The sequence below is a fragment of the Electrona antarctica genome, assembly GCF_951216825.1.
Source record: "Electrona antarctica genome assembly, chromosome: 20".
NCBI lineage: Eukaryota > Metazoa > Chordata > Actinopteri > Myctophiformes > Myctophidae > Electrona > Electrona antarctica.
The window spans coordinates 4,863,552-4,880,330 of record NC_136801.1 but is presented as its reverse complement, the minus strand read 5'-3'; the positions used below and the strand labels follow the sequence as shown (position 1 = coordinate 4,880,330).

At 43.3% G+C, this 16,779-nt stretch overlaps 3 protein-coding genes across 4 annotated transcripts; all 3 read left to right on the top strand.

Annotated features, from left to right (window-relative positions):
* The first annotated feature begins 32 nt into the window (after nucleotides 1–32).
* On the top strand, nucleotides 33–5,810 carry abhd10b (abhydrolase domain containing 10, depalmitoylase b). The gene is made up of 5 exons (XM_079490034.1): nucleotides 33–162; nucleotides 1,143–1,326; nucleotides 3,643–3,754; nucleotides 4,652–4,789; nucleotides 4,990–5,810. Exons 1-5 carry the CDS (start codon nucleotides 69–71, stop codon nucleotides 5,329–5,331), a joined length of 870 nt encoding a protein of 289 aa, XP_079346160.1. The 5' UTR covers nucleotides 33–68; the 3' UTR covers nucleotides 5,332–5,810.
* A 2,263-nt stretch (nucleotides 5,811–8,073) lies between these two features.
* On the top strand, nucleotides 8,074–12,861 carry tagln3b (transgelin 3b). 2 transcript variants are annotated; one of them, XM_079490042.1, is made up of 5 exons: nucleotides 8,074–8,471; nucleotides 9,109–9,331; nucleotides 11,040–11,214; nucleotides 11,597–11,699; nucleotides 11,828–12,861. In XM_079490042.1, exons 2-5 carry the CDS (start codon nucleotides 9,152–9,154, stop codon nucleotides 11,967–11,969), a joined length of 600 nt encoding a protein of 199 aa, XP_079346168.1. In that variant the 5' UTR covers nucleotides 8,074–8,471; nucleotides 9,109–9,151; the 3' UTR covers nucleotides 11,970–12,861. The 2 variants fall into 2 exon arrangements, with proteins under 2 accessions (XP_079346168.1, XP_079346167.1); XM_079490041.1 differs by having other exon boundaries at nucleotides 9,084–9,331.
* A 1,442-nt stretch (nucleotides 12,862–14,303) lies between these two features.
* c1qtnf9 (C1q and TNF related 9) lies at nucleotides 14,304–16,504 on the top strand (the record flags this gene model as incomplete). Its single annotated transcript, XM_079490031.1, has 3 exons — nucleotides 14,304–14,493; nucleotides 14,639–14,701; nucleotides 15,735–16,504. The coding sequence occupies 3 exons, from the start codon at nucleotides 14,304–14,306 to the stop codon at nucleotides 16,502–16,504; spliced, it is 1,023 nt and encodes a 340-aa protein (XP_079346157.1).
* Nucleotides 16,505–16,779: the final 275 nt, after the last annotated feature.

Sequence of the window (16,779 nt, the reverse complement as noted above, 5' to 3'; positions counted from 1 at the left end):
CCGCGCACTGAACCTTGAAACGGATTTATCTCGTCTCGCGATATTTCCACAGTGGGTCACGGAGCAGTATGGCAGCCGTCGCGCTGAGGTCCTGTCGCAGAGGACTTTCACAGATTATAAACCATGGAGGGACCTCTACGTTCTCGCCAAATGGTTTGGCAGGTTAGTTTAAAATCTCGATGTAAACTGTACCCGTTTGTTTTCACTGAGAGCGTTAACAATGTCGTTAAACATGGACAGGGGGTGTGGCAACGCAGGCCCTGTGTGGCCTGGACATTTCACAGCATGTAAACGATGCGGTACCTGCGCTTGTGAACTGATTCGGGCTGCCGCAGACTTATCTTATCTAATACAAAATAAGAACATATTGTCAACCAACAGTTTTCTTCACTTAGTTTCGCATGTACAGTCATTTAAATGGCATAGAGAGAAGAAAGCAATCGAGTTAAATGCAATATGCCCCACAGGCAGGTTGGTATTTCACAATATGTTGACATGCTTTTTTGAAAGTCCATACGCCTCCTTTTTATTGACGTTATTGCAGTGCCTTACATCAGTGCCTTACATCACTCAAAGAGCGTCCCAGGGCGCCCCAGGGCTCCTTGAAGGCGTTCCAGGGGGTCCCCAGCAAAATGGTATCAAAATCATGAACCACTTTAAACCTATATACATGGGGCATGGGCTATTTGCCAAATGCAAAGGCGTGTTCTGAGCCTTAAGATTTGCATTTTTTTTTAGTGAGTGGTACAACCACTCCCTTATGGAGCTATGTGTGTGGGTGGCTGGGTAGCTGGCTGGCATGGTTGTTTTTCACCACCTGCGCAACCTAACACACATACACACACACACACACACACACACACACACACACACACACACACACATTAACTGTATATATGATGATTTCGGGTGTCCCAGTACAGTACAGTACAGTAGAGGGTACAGTAGAGGGACCTCCACACGGTAACTGTCATTTCTCAACCGTTTCGGACGCGGGGCAGCTCGCCGGAACCGGGCTGGCATTCTGTGGGTCTGGAACTTCCGCCGTGTTTTTTTTAATTTGTTTTTTGTTTTTTAACACACATTGTATACATATTAATTTGGGGGTCGTGCCTTGTTAACCACTGTGTTTTGCCTGCCAGGAGTGCGACATAAAACCACCGTTCAGTTTGCTTCAAGACCAGATCTTCCAAAGCTGGCCTACAGAAGACTGAAGGGGAAGAGCCCAGGTGTGGTGTTCCTACCAGGCTACGCCTCCACCATGAATGGACAGAAAGCTGAGGCCCTGGAGGAGTTCTGCAAGTCTCTAGGACACTCATACCTAAGGTACACTTAGCTGCAATTTGCAATTCTAGATTCTAGATTATAATGGGATGAATCTAGTTGCAATACCCTCCATTGACTCCCCATTCATCCAATTTGCTTTTGCGATCTGCTTGTATTAAACAACGTTAAACTCACCAACATTGCAGCTCTAGGCCAAGCTTGAATTAACTCTTTCAATCTGCCAAGCTTTTGTTTCATGAAAATCCACCGTAGACATGAGCTACTTAAGTGTTGGAGTTTGGAAGCACTCGTTTTTATTAACGGGTCACACTTCTGCCTCCTGTATTATGTGCAAATTCGAAACAGGTGGTACGTAGGGCGGTTCAGTGACTTCGATGAGTGCTTCCAAACTCCAACACTTAGAAAAAGACACCTGCACAGAATTTCTTGTCATAAAGTAGCTCATAACATGTCTAAGGTGGATTTTTATGAAACAAAAGCTTGACAGATTGAAAGAGGATAATTCAAACTTGGCCTAGAGCTGCAATGTTGGTGACTTTAACGTTGTTTAATACAAGCAGATCGCAAAAGCAAATTGGATGAATGGGGAGTCAATGGAGGGTATTGCAACTCTAGATTCATCCCATTATAAAAAAATCTAGAGTTGCAACTTGCAAATTGGGGCTAAGGTACACTATTTAAATGGATCACTATAAAGATGGACCACACTAGGTTGAATCTTTCTATATCTATTTTACATATTGAAGATGAGTTCACATCAACAACTTCAGTGTAACACCTGCAGTGGTGGTCTGGTGGACAATGTACTCGACTCCGGTACTGGAGTTAAAAGTATAGATACTCCTAGTCAAATATTGCTCAACTGCAAGCAAAAGTAGCTCTGTCAAAAATGCTCTCCACCACTGGTAAATTTAACCTGTAACCAGTTGACCTTTGGTAGAACTTTGGTTTGTACAGCTACCTTCATCATTGCTTTGCGGATCCATTCATCATTGCTTTGCGAAATAGGTCTCACAATCTTGGTCTCAAACCTTTAGCACATTTTATGTCGTCTCTTGAGACCTGTTTCACTATGCAACGAGAGAAAGAAAACTCCAGTTCTGCTTTCACAGAATTCACAGTGCACAAGAATAACAGATAAATTAAAGAAATTCATATCATGGCCAGGTACTACCAGTACCTACTACTACCTATACATTTTTTTTGATTGATTGATTGAAAAATGTATTAACAGTTTGCAGAATTACAGTACATTTCAAGCACAAACTCAATACAAAGGCTGTTAACTGTGAGTGGACGACCCAATTAAGCATTACACTTGTTTCCAATAGGGTCCACCATGTTCAATTCATCAAAAACATTTAGAGACGTACAAATAGACACTTCTATATAGACAAAGGACAGAACAGGAATTCATCATAAAGGAGGTAAAAAGGGAAAAGAAACATACAGTGAGGGGAAAAAAGGGGTGGGCGGTGGGGGGGATTCACGTTCAGCTCCGTTCATTTGTTTGTTTTCCTTGGAGGAGCTGCGTTGGGTCCCCAAGTCGGCTCCGTGGCCGTACCACGCATTAGAATAGGGCATTTTAACATGCCCTATTCTAAGAATAACTGAAATGTTGACTGAGTGAACAGTCAATCCTACTAGACCAGTCGTGGGGTGCAGTTGTCAGGGTGCGAGGAAGCTTCAGGGGGAAATAGTTTGTATAAAATGTGCAACTGTTCACGTTGGTGTAGCCTCCCAAGTGAAAGTGGCTTTGGAGCTACACTCTATTGAGGCCCCTCAACAAAAATAAAATTATGTTTCTTTCAATCGCCTTTATCTCCAATTCCTTGTCCCAGATGACATTTCTGGTCAAAACAAGGTTTATTCCACGGTCCATAGCCGACACGGTAAAATGGTAGCGATCAGCCTTTCTCGTCACTGATCGCGAGACTGGAAGTGGATGCGACAGCGCATACAGTGTGAGTAACATTTGTAACATCCAGTGGCTGGTTTTGGCTCTTCAAAATAAGGTTTGAATTGGGAGGTGATGCGACAAACAGTCCACGCCAGCGTCCTCACATCCCACATTCACACCCCAATGGTGGCAAGCTAGCACCGGCCGACTCATTGGAGGCAATGTAGGGTTCAGTCAACTTCAGTGTCTTGCCCAAGGACACTTTGACATGTAGACAGGAAGACCATTTGTGCCTAATTTGGTGGAAACAACAAACTACACTACGCGCATTCCTGGGATCCAGCCTGATTCACTACCTTCCGTGGAGTTTGTTTTCGAGCAAATTATTTACAACTGGGCCTGGCACCTATGTGTTGATAACTTGATACCTATGTGTTGTGTTTGTGCCTTGCCAGGTTTGACTATACAGGTCATGGGGCCTCCGAGGGTGTGTTGGCAGAAGGGACGGTTGGTACCTGGAAGAAAGACGTCCTTTTTGTATTGGATGAGTTAACAGAAGGCCCACAGGTAAATATTTCCTTTTGGGTAATAAAACGATGCAAGGTGCTGACAGTCAGAAAGTTATGGAATTGCAACTCGCAAAAACAAAAGTTAAGTTCTGTACTAGTGTTAATCAATGGCTGCGTTCAGAAAACATTGGTTGCTACTAGAGCTATTAAGCTATCTACATGTCAAGATATGATGCGCTGTTGGGTTGTAGACGTGTTATTTTCGTCAAAGTGATACCGTCACTATCATCAGGTGTTGTTTTAGCCACATTGGTCTACACACCAGTGGTCCTTGAGGACTGGGGACCTCCAGGTGGTCCCCAGCTAAATAATGGAGAGTTGGTAACCAAATGGACTCGTATAGATCTTTTACTCTTGAGAGTGTAAAGTGAAATGGGTGAGGATCCGTTAAGAGATATATTGGATAGGGGGCTCTGGCTCAAAAAAGGTTTAGAATCACTGTCACTAGTGTCCATGTGTGTTTGCTTTGTACCATTTTAACCAGAAGATGGCACTGTTTTACACTTTTCAGGCATTTTCTAGCTCTGTGAACCTACAGTATTTCTCCATTGCTTCTGTGAATAGTACATGATTGTTATCTAAAATGTAGAGAGATTGTTATCCAAAAATGTTTTGGCATTTTTTATAATGCCAAAAAATATACTTTATTACATTAATATGCTCAAATGTATCTGGTTGCTGCCTTATGACGAGTTAACAAGTTAACAACATAAAGGAGAGGTTTTTAAATAGTTTTATTTTTTGGCATTCTTTTCCCCTTTCGGGAACTTAATGACAGAGAGGCTTATGACATCATCTGGGACTTAGGAAAACATCTTTCTTTTTTAAGTAAATAACCTTTTCAGTTGGTCAACTCAGTTAACCATGGGTTTATAATCTTGTTATCTGTACATAGATCATGGTGGGCTCCAGTCTAGGAGGATGGCTGATGCTTCTGGCCGGCATTGCACGCCCAGAGAAGACGGCAGCGCTAGTGGGCATCTCCACGGCAGCCGATCACTTCGTCAATTCTTTCAATTCTCTTCCTCTGGAGGTGAGCTTGCCCCAAATGAATGCATTTATATTTTAAGTTGCAATCACGTCATGACTCGCGAGTCGTGATTAACAATAACATGTTTGTTTTTTTGAAGAGCACAAAAATAGTATTGTTGCGGTGTCTCATGGGTCTACGATCTGATTGGTTGTATACTTATTCATTCTGTGATTTCTCAATCTCCGCTCTTGACAACCCAGACACGTAAGGAGTTTGAAGAGAAAGGCGAGTGGTCGGTGCCCACCAAGCATTCAGAGGAAGGCGCGTACAAGTTTAGCATGGACTTCATACGCGAGGCGGAGAATCACTGTGTGCTGCAAAGCCCCATACCCATCATGTGCCCAATCCGGCTCATTCACGGCCTGAAGGACGAGGATGTGCCGTGGCACATCTCCATGCAGGTGGCAGAGCGTGTCCTCAGCCAGGACGTGGACGTCATCCTCCGCCGACACGGCCAGCACCGCATGGCCGACAAGGACGACATCAAGCTCATGGTCTACACCATCGATGACCTCATAGACAAGTTGACCACCCTGGTCTGAGTGAGAGGGGAAGGGAGCATGAGAGTCAGGGAGAAGCACCCTCAAGAAAAATGGTCCAATCTCTGCCAAACTAGATCCCTTATGCCGCTCAGTTATCCTACCGTCGGTTCCGCTGTTCCTATAGTCAGTTTGTTGTTTAATATGCCCTTACAGACGTTAACGCACAGACAGTGCAAACTGTAATGAAAGGGAGCTCCCCTACAAACTGCTCCCTTGTTTCTTCAGGTTGTGTTTGTACTTGTTTCTGTTTATTATGTCAAGTGTTCATTTTGACCATCCTCTCTACGGTCTGCCGCCGCCATCGCCGCTGTCTGCTGCTGCTGTCTGCTGCCGCTACCACTTTTTTTTCCTTTTATTTGGACCATTCTTTCTTGTCATTTTAGACATGTAGTCTGTTTTTCTGTGCCTTTTTTAATCTCTTTTCACCTGTTTGGGCCAATAAAGCCTCTGCACACCAAAGTGCAGGTGTCCTACTTGAAGCGAGAGCACCCATCATTACACCCAAACCTACCTTGAAGCGATAGCACCCATCATTACACCCAAACAGCACCCATCATTACACCCAAACAGCACCCATCATTACACCCAAACACTAAGTAACCGTTCAGGTGTCCTACTTGAAGCGATAGCACCCATCATTACACCCAAACCTACCTTGAAGCGATAGCACCCATCATTACACCCAAACACTGTCCTACTTGAAGCGATAGCACCCATCATTACACCCAAACCTACCTTGAAGCGATAGCACCCATCATTACACCCAAACACTGTCCTACTTGAAGCGAGAGCACCCATCATTACACCCAGGTGTCCTACTTGAAGCGATAGCACCCATCATTACACCCAAACACTAAGTAACCGTTCAGGTGTCCTACTTGAAGCGATAGCACCCATCATTACACCCAAACCTACCTTGAAGCGATAGCACCCATCATTACACCCAAACACTGTCCTACTTGAAGCGATAGCACCCATCATTACACCCAAACCTACCTTGAAGCGATAGCACCCATCATTACACCCAAACACTAAGTAACTGTTCACTGATGATGAAGTTATGAATGAAGGCTGAGTGCTCTTGGCATTTAAACTATTGAAAGCTTTACAGCATGTATACGATAATGCAGTAGGCAAATACATTAAATATTCATTCATAACACTGCTAAGAGATAACCTTGTTTACAAAGCAATTTGCGATTACATTTAGTTGTGTTTTATTCACTCAAGATAAGTATCAAAGGCGGTGTAGCATAGCTCCATTAAGGTTTTGTTTGCAGAACTGGTAACATCAGTATATCTACAGCCATATACCTAAGTTGTAGAAAGGCCAGCCCTGCTGGAGCTGAGTGAGCTGTTGATTAACATGTGATTGGCTGCTTGCTGTACTGCGCTCAATGGGGCGAAACCAACCAGTAACTTGCCCTCAGGTCTGCTAACTGCGATTATGACCTTTCACTTGCACGCTTAAGGTATGTGATCACTCGCCTCTATATCAAGCCCGAAACCAAAGGACATTTAATATGAGCATGCATCTGTTTGTGAAAAATGCCTGGCAATGTTTGGATGATTGAAAATTCACATGAATGAAAAATACATGATTGGCTATAGCCTATACCTGACACCTTGTCTACAGTAGCATATATGTTGCTATTTCACCATGACCTCCCTAATCGTTATTCACAATTAAATTATATTTTTATAGGAACATATTTGCATAATAACGGCACATTCTGCCACAAAACATTTTAGCTGCATAATTTGGAGACTATAGGGTCCACACTGCTGCACTCTAGTCCAGGGGTTCTCAACGTTTTTGGCTGGGGACCCCCGGAAATGCTTTGGCATCCCCCCCACCCCCAATACAAACTGACTGCAAAAATAACTGTAATAATAGAGAAAATATATCATAAATGAATACTGAAACCAGGTATAATCATTAAGGAAAGTTTATGCATGTACTATGTAAACTCTTGATTCCCATTTTTCGAGCCATTCGTTTTTTTGAGTGGTGTAAACCACTCCCACAACTGGCTTTGTTAGTTTACGTGTCTGTGTCTGTCTGTCTGTTCGTACCAAAAAATGAGCATGGTTGCTACCACACGGGTGTGATTTGTTAGTTTACGTGTCTGTTCGTACCAAAAAATGAGCATGGTTGCTACCACACGGGTGTGATTTCATTACGTCAGACATTACGTCAGACCACAGTTGATCAGTCTATATAAGACCTTACACCACTCAGTTCACACGGGTGTGATTTTTTTTTAATATATAATTTGAGGCCCCCCCCAAAATAATTTGGCGACCACCCCGAGGGCTCGCGACCCATGGGTTGAGAACCCCTGCAGTAGTCTACACACAGGACAGCCTTTCTCTGGAACATTCATCCACCTCAAATAACTCCTAACTCAATAAAAGCAGACAAATAGGCCTACCTCTCATTATTGCAACTAGCTCCAAAAAGGACAGTAATTCATATCTTCCTTGAATCCTTCTACAGTATCCATCCTAGGTCCAAACCTAGACAAAAATAGGGCTACCTATTAAGTTGTAATATAGCTAACTACCTCATGGTTTAATCTTTATTAGCATTTGCATTAATGTAGACGGTGTGTGTGCGTGTGTGGCTAGTATAAAATGCGATTTTCTCATGGCAGGTGCATGGCAAGGTTTATCGCGTATAGCCTTGGATAAAGAGTCAAGACTATCAGATCTATGATACTAAAGTAAAAGTCAAGACTTGATCAGATATAGTCTTGATCCAAGGCTATATCGCGTAGCATACACTGTAGCCTTAGTAGTACACGGGTCGGTTCATACTAGCTACTAACAGGCTACCTAAAGCTGGAATCGGGGATATCGATTTGTCTCTGCTATAGAGCCGAGGTGCCATGTGCCCATGTCATATTGTGCCTTTACAGAGATCCCCAGAGGCGGTCGCATATAAAACGAGCAGCGTGCCACTCCCGGACAATGTACTGTAAGGTCTTTACTAGTCTCGCCTGACGCACAAACGGACGCGCCTCCGACCCTCCGTTGCGCTTCATGGATGCTTCAGCAATTCAGCATCCTCTGCTCTGCTCAACTCAGCGGAATTAACACAGTGGCAAGGGGACGACAGGGACATCCTTTTCTCTAGAGTAAGTGCACAGCAGCCTTCATGGGATAGATATGTGATTGCATGACGCAGTGTCCTGCCGTAGCCTAGGCTACTTTATATCAGTAGTATCGCCTGTATGCCTAACTTTAATGGGTATCACATTTTAGGAATAGCATCTTTTCGATCAGTCACAATGCTGTCAGTGTATTTATCGTACATATCTGGATTTCCTGATTCCTATTGAAAAGTTTTTCTCTGCATTATTGTTGCAGTTGCTGCATTTGCTTTGATTTATGCTTTGCTTGCCTTTGGGCTACATCAGCGTACTGTGTAGAGTAATTGGATTGGCTGCTCCCATGGCAATAAGGATGGCTGTCCTTGTCCGGGACAAATGCCAAGGAAGGACCACACCCATCCCCACAAGAGCTCCATGTCTAGGGGGCCCTGCCGCCTTAGCCTATTAAGCTGAAAGGGACAGGTGTTATTGGGAAAGGAAAGATTTAGAAAGAAAACATTTCAAATGTTTAAGCTACTATGAGAAGGTTTTGTACTGTATTCTACAACTGTTAGTATTGTGGTTACCATAGTGGGGGGAAGAAAACAAAGGACTTTGCATAATTCTTATGTTATAATTTGATTTTTGTCCTTTCAGCTTCAACTGTGCTGTTTTCCTCCAGGGTTGCTTGCTTTGGTTTGGTGTAGCTTGTTGGGTGTGTTGTCATGGCGAACAGGGGACCCAGCTATGGGCTGAGCCGAGAAGTGCAAGAGAAGATAGACCAGAAGTATGACAATGATCTGGAAGTCCGGTTGATGGACTGGATAGTCGCACAGTGTGGAGGAAACCTAGAGCGACCACAGCCGGGCAAGCAGAACTTCCAGAACTGGCTGATGGATGGAACTGTGAGTGCCTTAGTACATCTACTGGAAATAGAAATAACCATTGAATTATTTAGGCTGTCACATAAACTATTTTTGCCAGCACTGTAAAACTTAAAGGGAAATGAATGTAGGAGTTAAAATGCTCAACCAAAATATGTGTCAAATACAAAATATATGAAATTATCTTTATCTATAATGGCAATTTTAAACCGGAGAGCTGCCCTTAACATTTGTCATGCTAGTTAACTGGTAATTGAAGGTTTAGCTGGTGTGTGAGTGTGCGTGAGTGTGTATGTACGTATGTGCCCCTGTCTCTCTCTAAATATGTACAGTACATACAGTATATGCAGTGTGTCTACTCTATATTATATACAATATATATACACACTTGTCTGGTAAGTGATGAGTTGTGAGCCCAGGTGGTAACATTGTGGGCTCTGTTTCTCATGTGAGACCACGGATCAAACACACGTTGCAACATTGGGGGTCGTCCAGGGTCGGGTTCTCTGGTGAAATGGAGGTCAGCGAGGGTGAATATACTGTAGTGGCAAAACGGTAACAGGACGACTCACCCCTTTTCTGTTTTCCTCCCGGAATTTTCCCCAGTGAGGGGTGGGAGAGGCTGGACGGCAGCTGGACTTTGAATATCTCTAACTATAAACGTTCACGACAGCAGACAGCCTAAGTCCATCCATCCATCCATCCATCCATCCATCCATACATCCATACATCCATACATCCATACATCCATACATCCATACATCCATCCATCCATCCATACATCCATACATCCATTCCATCCATCCATCCAGCAGACAGCCTAAGTCCATCCATCCATCCATCCATCTTCAACCGCTTATCCGTAGTCGGGTCGCGGGGGCAACAGCTCCAGACTTCCCTCTCCAGAGCAACATTAGTGACTTCCTCCTGGGGGATTCCGAGACGTTCCAAGGCCAGTGAGTCGATGTATTTCCTCCAACTGCGCCTTGGTCTGCCCCGGGGTCTCCTCCCAGTGGGACGTGCGCCGAGGACCTCCCTAGGGAGGCGCCCGAGAGGCATCCTAACCAGATGCCCGAACCACCTCAGCTGACTCCTTTCCAGGCGAAGGAGCAGCGGTTCTACTCCGAGTCTCTCTCGTGTGACTGAACTTCTCACCCTATCTCTAAGGGAGATGCCAGCCACCCGTCGAAAAGAAAACTCATTTCGGCCGCTTGTATTCGCGACCTTATTCTTTTGGTCAGCCTAAGTACAAATATAATTCATGGAAAAGGCTACTACAGTGAAGTCGGTTCACAGCAGTTGTTGTAGGCTATGTGGGGATTATCTGACGAGGTACCATTTGAGTGGGCAAAACCTTAAATATACTAAATTATACTAAATTGTTTATAGGGTCAATATAAGTAAAATGATAAAGACTTTCCATAGGAGTATCTTTTATATATTTTTCCAAAAAGAATACAAACAGCCAATAGCATATTACAAGTTATCCCCCTCACTGGGGAAAGTTCTGGGAGGAAAACCGGGCAAGCACCGGGGTGAGTTGTCCAGTATTCGGCAAAACACCCTGCCAGAAAGCCAAGAAGTCTAATGCCACTGTGGACGACTGAGCATTAGATGTTTGGTTTCCCACACAGGAGACCTGGGTTAAAATCTAGATTTGTCTGCCAGTGTAAATCAGGCCTAGGTGTGTACAACAACAGCTCACCACTCCACAACATCCCTCCTCCAGATTCTCTGCAGGCTTATCAACAGCCTGTATCCAAGAGGGAAGGAACCCATCAAGAAGATCACAGAGACACAGATGGCATTCAAACAGATGGAGAAGATCTCCCAGTTCCTGCAAGCATCAGAGGCCTATGGGGTGACGACCACTGATATCTTTCAAACCGTGGACTTGTGGGAAGGTGAGGTGTTCTCAGATCATTGTTGCTTTTGATTGACGCCTTTCATTTCACATCTGATCTATATACCATCCTTCCAATCATCTGCAGCTCAAAACAGGATTCCACTCAGTGCTGAACTGCTTAACCCATTTGACCTGAGATCAGATTCTAAAAATGTCTTCTACATCCTGACTGTTTTCTGAAAAAGCTATGTTTCTATGTCAGTCGTTCTTCGATTTTTCAAAAATAGCAGACCTACAAGCTCGTAGCGCGCCACTCGCTTGTAGCTTGTAGATCTGCTATTTTTCAATAGCTAAAGCATAACATGATGCTAACACCAAAAGGGGTTAACCGATTTTTAAATCAATTGTATGAGACATTTCTTCAACATGTTTGACAACAGGAAAAGATATGGCAGCAGTGCAGAGAACCCTGATGGCGTTGGGCAGTGTGGCCCTCACTAAGGACGACGGCCATTACAGAGGTGACCGCGATTGGTTCCACAGGTGAGGATATAAGAACGCTCATTGCGACCTACAGAAGTGGTATACTTTTCTGGAGCTCTTTGGACATGCTTATTTCATTCCATAATTCCTCAGCTCAAGCCTGTCTTGCTTTTTACTGTATTTTGTAGGAAAGCCCAGGGGTATCGGCGGGAGTTCACTGAAGAACAAATGCGCAAAGGGCAGAGCTTGATTGGCCTGCAGATGGGCAGCAACCAAGGGGCCTCCCAGTCTGGCATGACAGGTTATGGTCAGCACCGTCAGATCATGTAGCTCCTGGGACAATGATGGGATGCTCAGTAGCAGCCCACTTCCTTGTGTCTACACCTTAACTACGTTCCCTTCAAATTGTATCCCTAAAACCTCCATAAACTGCGTACCTCTGGCTGTGTTCAATTCACAGTTTCCCTTCAAATGCTGCTTGTCCCATCTCCAACACTTATGTTAAATGCCAGAACATATTACTTTCATTTCTCCCTTTGGCTATTTGCTGTCCTCACTCTGGCCTCGTTCAATGAAGTCAGTCATTCAACATTCATTTAATTTAGTCTTACAGTGGAATACAGAAAGCATACACATGTTCAAGTAACAGACATAAGCAAGTGTTATATAGCATGTATTCAATTTCTTTGTATTCATGTGTTCATCTATTTGTGTGCCATTATTCAACGATTTGGGACAGTCTGTTACACTGTATTATTGTTTCACCTTGAGCTACTGTATAATAGAACTCAATGACTGATGATGTCTCTGCAATTTTGAAAACCGATTGCAGTATCCTCTGTAACCAAATCACCATCACATTGTGCCTGGTTAAAGAAATACTGTACAGAGACTGTTATATTGGCGTCAACTTCAACCTCTAATATGTTTGGTTCATTATGGACTTTGGTCTTTTAAGGGTTATGTGTGTTAGAATAGATCAGCCTATAATGTGTCCAATTTTGCTCAGGCAAGTGAATGACAGTGAAGTTACCATTTTTAGTTGCAGATATGATTCTAGTTTGAATGTGCACTTTTATGTTGTCATGTTTATATTTTGGATATATATTTATATCTCGAGGCTTGTTATGTAAAATGTTACTGAAATAAAGTATCTAAACTTAATTGTTTGTAGATCTATATGAGATGATAAAGCTGAGGCATTCTGATCGCTGTAAGGAGAAGGGTTACAGTCAGTTAAACTCAGGATTTTGCACTATTAATAGTATAATTCGTGACCACTATTGTGTTATACAACCGTTTCTTCTGGTCTTCCCCTGTGATATTGTTTAATAAAGAAGAAATGCCATAAATATATTGCTTAAAAATGTTATATTATACTGAGATTGTACTGTAGTATAGAAGGAGAAAGTAAGTGACAAAAGCCTCATACACTAAATATGTGTAAATATGTATTTTCTGTTTATTCATCCCATGGAATATAGAATGAATGGAGAATGGAGTATCAATAAAGTAATTCAACAAGGACTGGGTTGGTCTTTGGAACACAAACTGAAAAGGTCAAAGTTGATGGCAGTACTACAGTTTATGGGGCCATATTAATAAATTATAAATCTTTCAAATAGCTTGGGTGATAACAGCATGCATGAATTAACTTATTTGCTTGTTAATAGTTTCCATTAGGTAACTGGAAGCTTCTTAATAGCGGAAACATGTAAATCAAAGGTTAGAGTTGAAATGTTACAGTCATTCTGTCTTGCATACCAATATTGTTCTCTCACAACACTATTAAATAGGAGTTACCCATCCATGTGAAAATGTTGTGACAGCATGTGCAATAATTTACATGATGTAAGTTTAATATCCTGCACTGAGTCACTACAGGAAGAGGTGAATCTTTGTAATGTGGTTCATGGCTGGTTCTAGATGGCGAAAAGAGTGGAAAAAGAAGGATCGATGACTCCTTTTGACCGAGACTAAGAAAATAACTTTCTCTTTATTTTTACATGCTCAAGTGCTAAGTGCAGCAAGCGTTTCAGTCATGCGATGATCATCATCATGATGGTCGCATGACTGAAATGTTTGTTGCACTGAACAGTTAGAGCACTTTATTGAGCATGTAAAATTAAAGAGATGAGTCACCCATGAACCTTTTTGTTGAGTGCGAGTCTTTCTTCCACTCTTTTCTCCCTGTGTTTTTGAGACCACCGGCCCTGCAACGAACCTTGAATTAAGGACAAAGAAAGGCACAACAGTGTACCCTGGACACCTAGATGGTGCCACAAGGTGAGTCCAAGCTGATAATTAGCTCTGAAGGGAAAGGAGGGACTTCTATGGAGCATAGGTGATGGGGAACTGAGTAACTGACAGAAGCCAGAAGGCGACAATAAGTAAACCAAAAAGTAGTCAGACCAATGGAATGGGGGCTTAGTGGACAAACATTGTTGTCCAAAGTTCTTATCCAGTTAGTGTTTTGTTTGGTTGGTGCCTTGGTTGTCTTTTATTTTGCTCCGATTTGTTCCATGGGTATTGATGTGGGTTTGATAAATACTTCTATAGATGCGCTGGTGTGCTACAAATTAGTGTAAGTACTGTAACTTGGCTTGCAGTTGTTTGAGTCTTATAAAGTGTAACACAGCAATCTTTTAGTTTGCATCAAGGACAATGCTGCGAATCAGACTGAGCATCACTCTTTTGCTCCTCCTGTTGGCGGCGAGGTGTCTTGCACAGGCAGAAACTACTCTGCCAAAAGGATGTGTCTGTGGACATCCAGGGATACCAGGGGACCCTGGACACAATGCATTACCAGGCAGAGATGGTCGAGATGGACTCAGAGGTGACAAAGGTGATCACGGTAAGTTAGAAGAAAGAGGTTCAACTCAGATAAAATTATCTGCGATTCTCATTAGCATATATATATCTATACACTATATTCCTCGGTCAAGGTTTTATGCATCAGTGTCAAGATTTTTGAATGCACAATTATTTTGTTGATAAAGGTGAACTTGGAGCTAGCGGACCTCCTGGCAAGGATGGCCTTAAAGGAGACAAAGGGGAATTGGGTAGGTGTTTTTCTAAATGAGCTACGAAACTGGAAAGTGATGGTCATGAATTTGTAATATCTTGGAGATATTTCACCTATACTTACAAAGCACTACATTTTGTTTATTGCGGCAGAGTTTCTGTAGTAATTGTTGTAATCTCTAAGTACTGGACGGTCGTCTGGTTCTGACAGACAGGTAGTGTGTGCAGGCTGGGTGGTGTGTGACAATCCAGTTGAAGTATTCCTTTGGTACGGCGACTGCGGCGGCGGGCCCGGGAGAACAAATTAACGGACACGAGACAGTATCACGCTAAGGTTCACAAAGTTTATTACACAAACAGGAAACATATATAGTGCTGGATCATAATGACGTGACAATAAGATATGAGACAGAAGAACGTGCCTACTGCAGCAAGGCTGACCTTGCTGCCGCCGAGATGTCTCTCGTAGCCTATCTATAAAGTATGCTACAGTACAGGCAGTACACAATACATATCAAGTACACTGTATCTCAAGTTGGAGTAAACAGACATGGGCAACTCATAACAGTAATTACATAGTAACAGTAGTAGCACTCACTATTAAGACATATATGTTTCAAAGGGTTCTTTAGCTATACCATCTATAGCCAATATTATTTGTTTATAAAATAACATATTGAATAAATGTGATTGGACTATTTTACATCACATCTTTAATGAATGCCACAGACGAAAAACAGTCTAAGTCCACACTATTTATCCATAATGTATAAATGATAGATAAGGGGTCAGGACAACGAGGCCTTTTCGTGGAGGGGTCAGAATGAAATTTGGACTTAGACTGTTTTTCGTCTGTGGTACTCAATGTTAATGTTCAGGTAGAGTTCAGGCTGAACTAATAGCAGACTAATCCGTGTCAGTTTTTTTCAGAGTTCAAATTCACCCTGAGGATGTTGATGTGTACAATTCAATATAGCATCATGGTTGGGGATATGATTTTAATAGCTTGCAGTGACTTACATTTTACCCAGAAAAGCTAGCTCCGAATTGACATGTCCTTGTTCATTGCAGGTGCAGCTGGCGCTTTAGGGCCGAAAGGAAAAAGAGGTGACAACGGAGAAAAGGGCCCACCTGGGAAAATGGGGCCCCAAGGAGTCCAGGGACCCATTGGCCTGAAAGGAAATAAGGGAGAGCTTGGACTACCAGGGCCCATAGGGCCTATGGGGGAAACGGGTGCTCTTGGACCCGAGGGGCCAAAAGGAGAAATTGGCACCCGGGGAGACAGAGGCATTCAGGGGCCTTTGGGACCCCCTGGAAGACCTGGCCCAAAGGGGGAGATCGGTGTTCCGGGGCACAAAGGCACCTTGGGTTACCGGGGGGAGAGAGGAACTCGAGGGGACAAGGGAGAGAGCGGCGAGAAGGGAGAAACTTTCATCCTCCCCCGAAGTGCTTTCTCTGTGGGTCTCACAGAAATCTCCAAACTCCCAGCGCCGAATGCACCGATCCGGTTTGACAAAATCCTATACAACAGGCAGAATCATTACGACCCACAGACTGGCAGGTTCACATGCGCCGTGGCAGGTGCTTATTACTTTGCCTACTACATCACAGTGTTCTCCCGAAATGTCAAGGTGGCTCTGGTGAAGAACGGGGCAAAGGTCATTCACACCACGGACAACTACCAGAGCAGCGAAGACCAAGCAGCAGGGGGCGCTGTCCTGCACCTAGAGGTGGGAGACAGGGTGTGGCTGCAGGTAGTCGGTGGGGAGCTCTTCAACGGGCTCTTTGCTGATGAAGATGATGACACGACTTTCTCTGGATTTTTAATTTTTGGAGCTTAATCATCATGCCAGTATAACACTGAACCATTGTGTGTCAACAGAGATTTGCTTGTCAAAAATGTACTCGTAGTATGGTATTTATCCTAATCTCAAGTCCCACATTTTACCTGAAATTACATACGCCTATTCATTGTAGCTGGATCTTCAGTATGGCCTACTATGTAATTAAAATGAACCATAAACACTAATTTGTGTGTTGTTGCTGTGAGGAGGGGGAGGTGTAATTCAACTGTTCAAAACAAAATGTTTCCACCTCTGTGGTCTCCATAAAAATA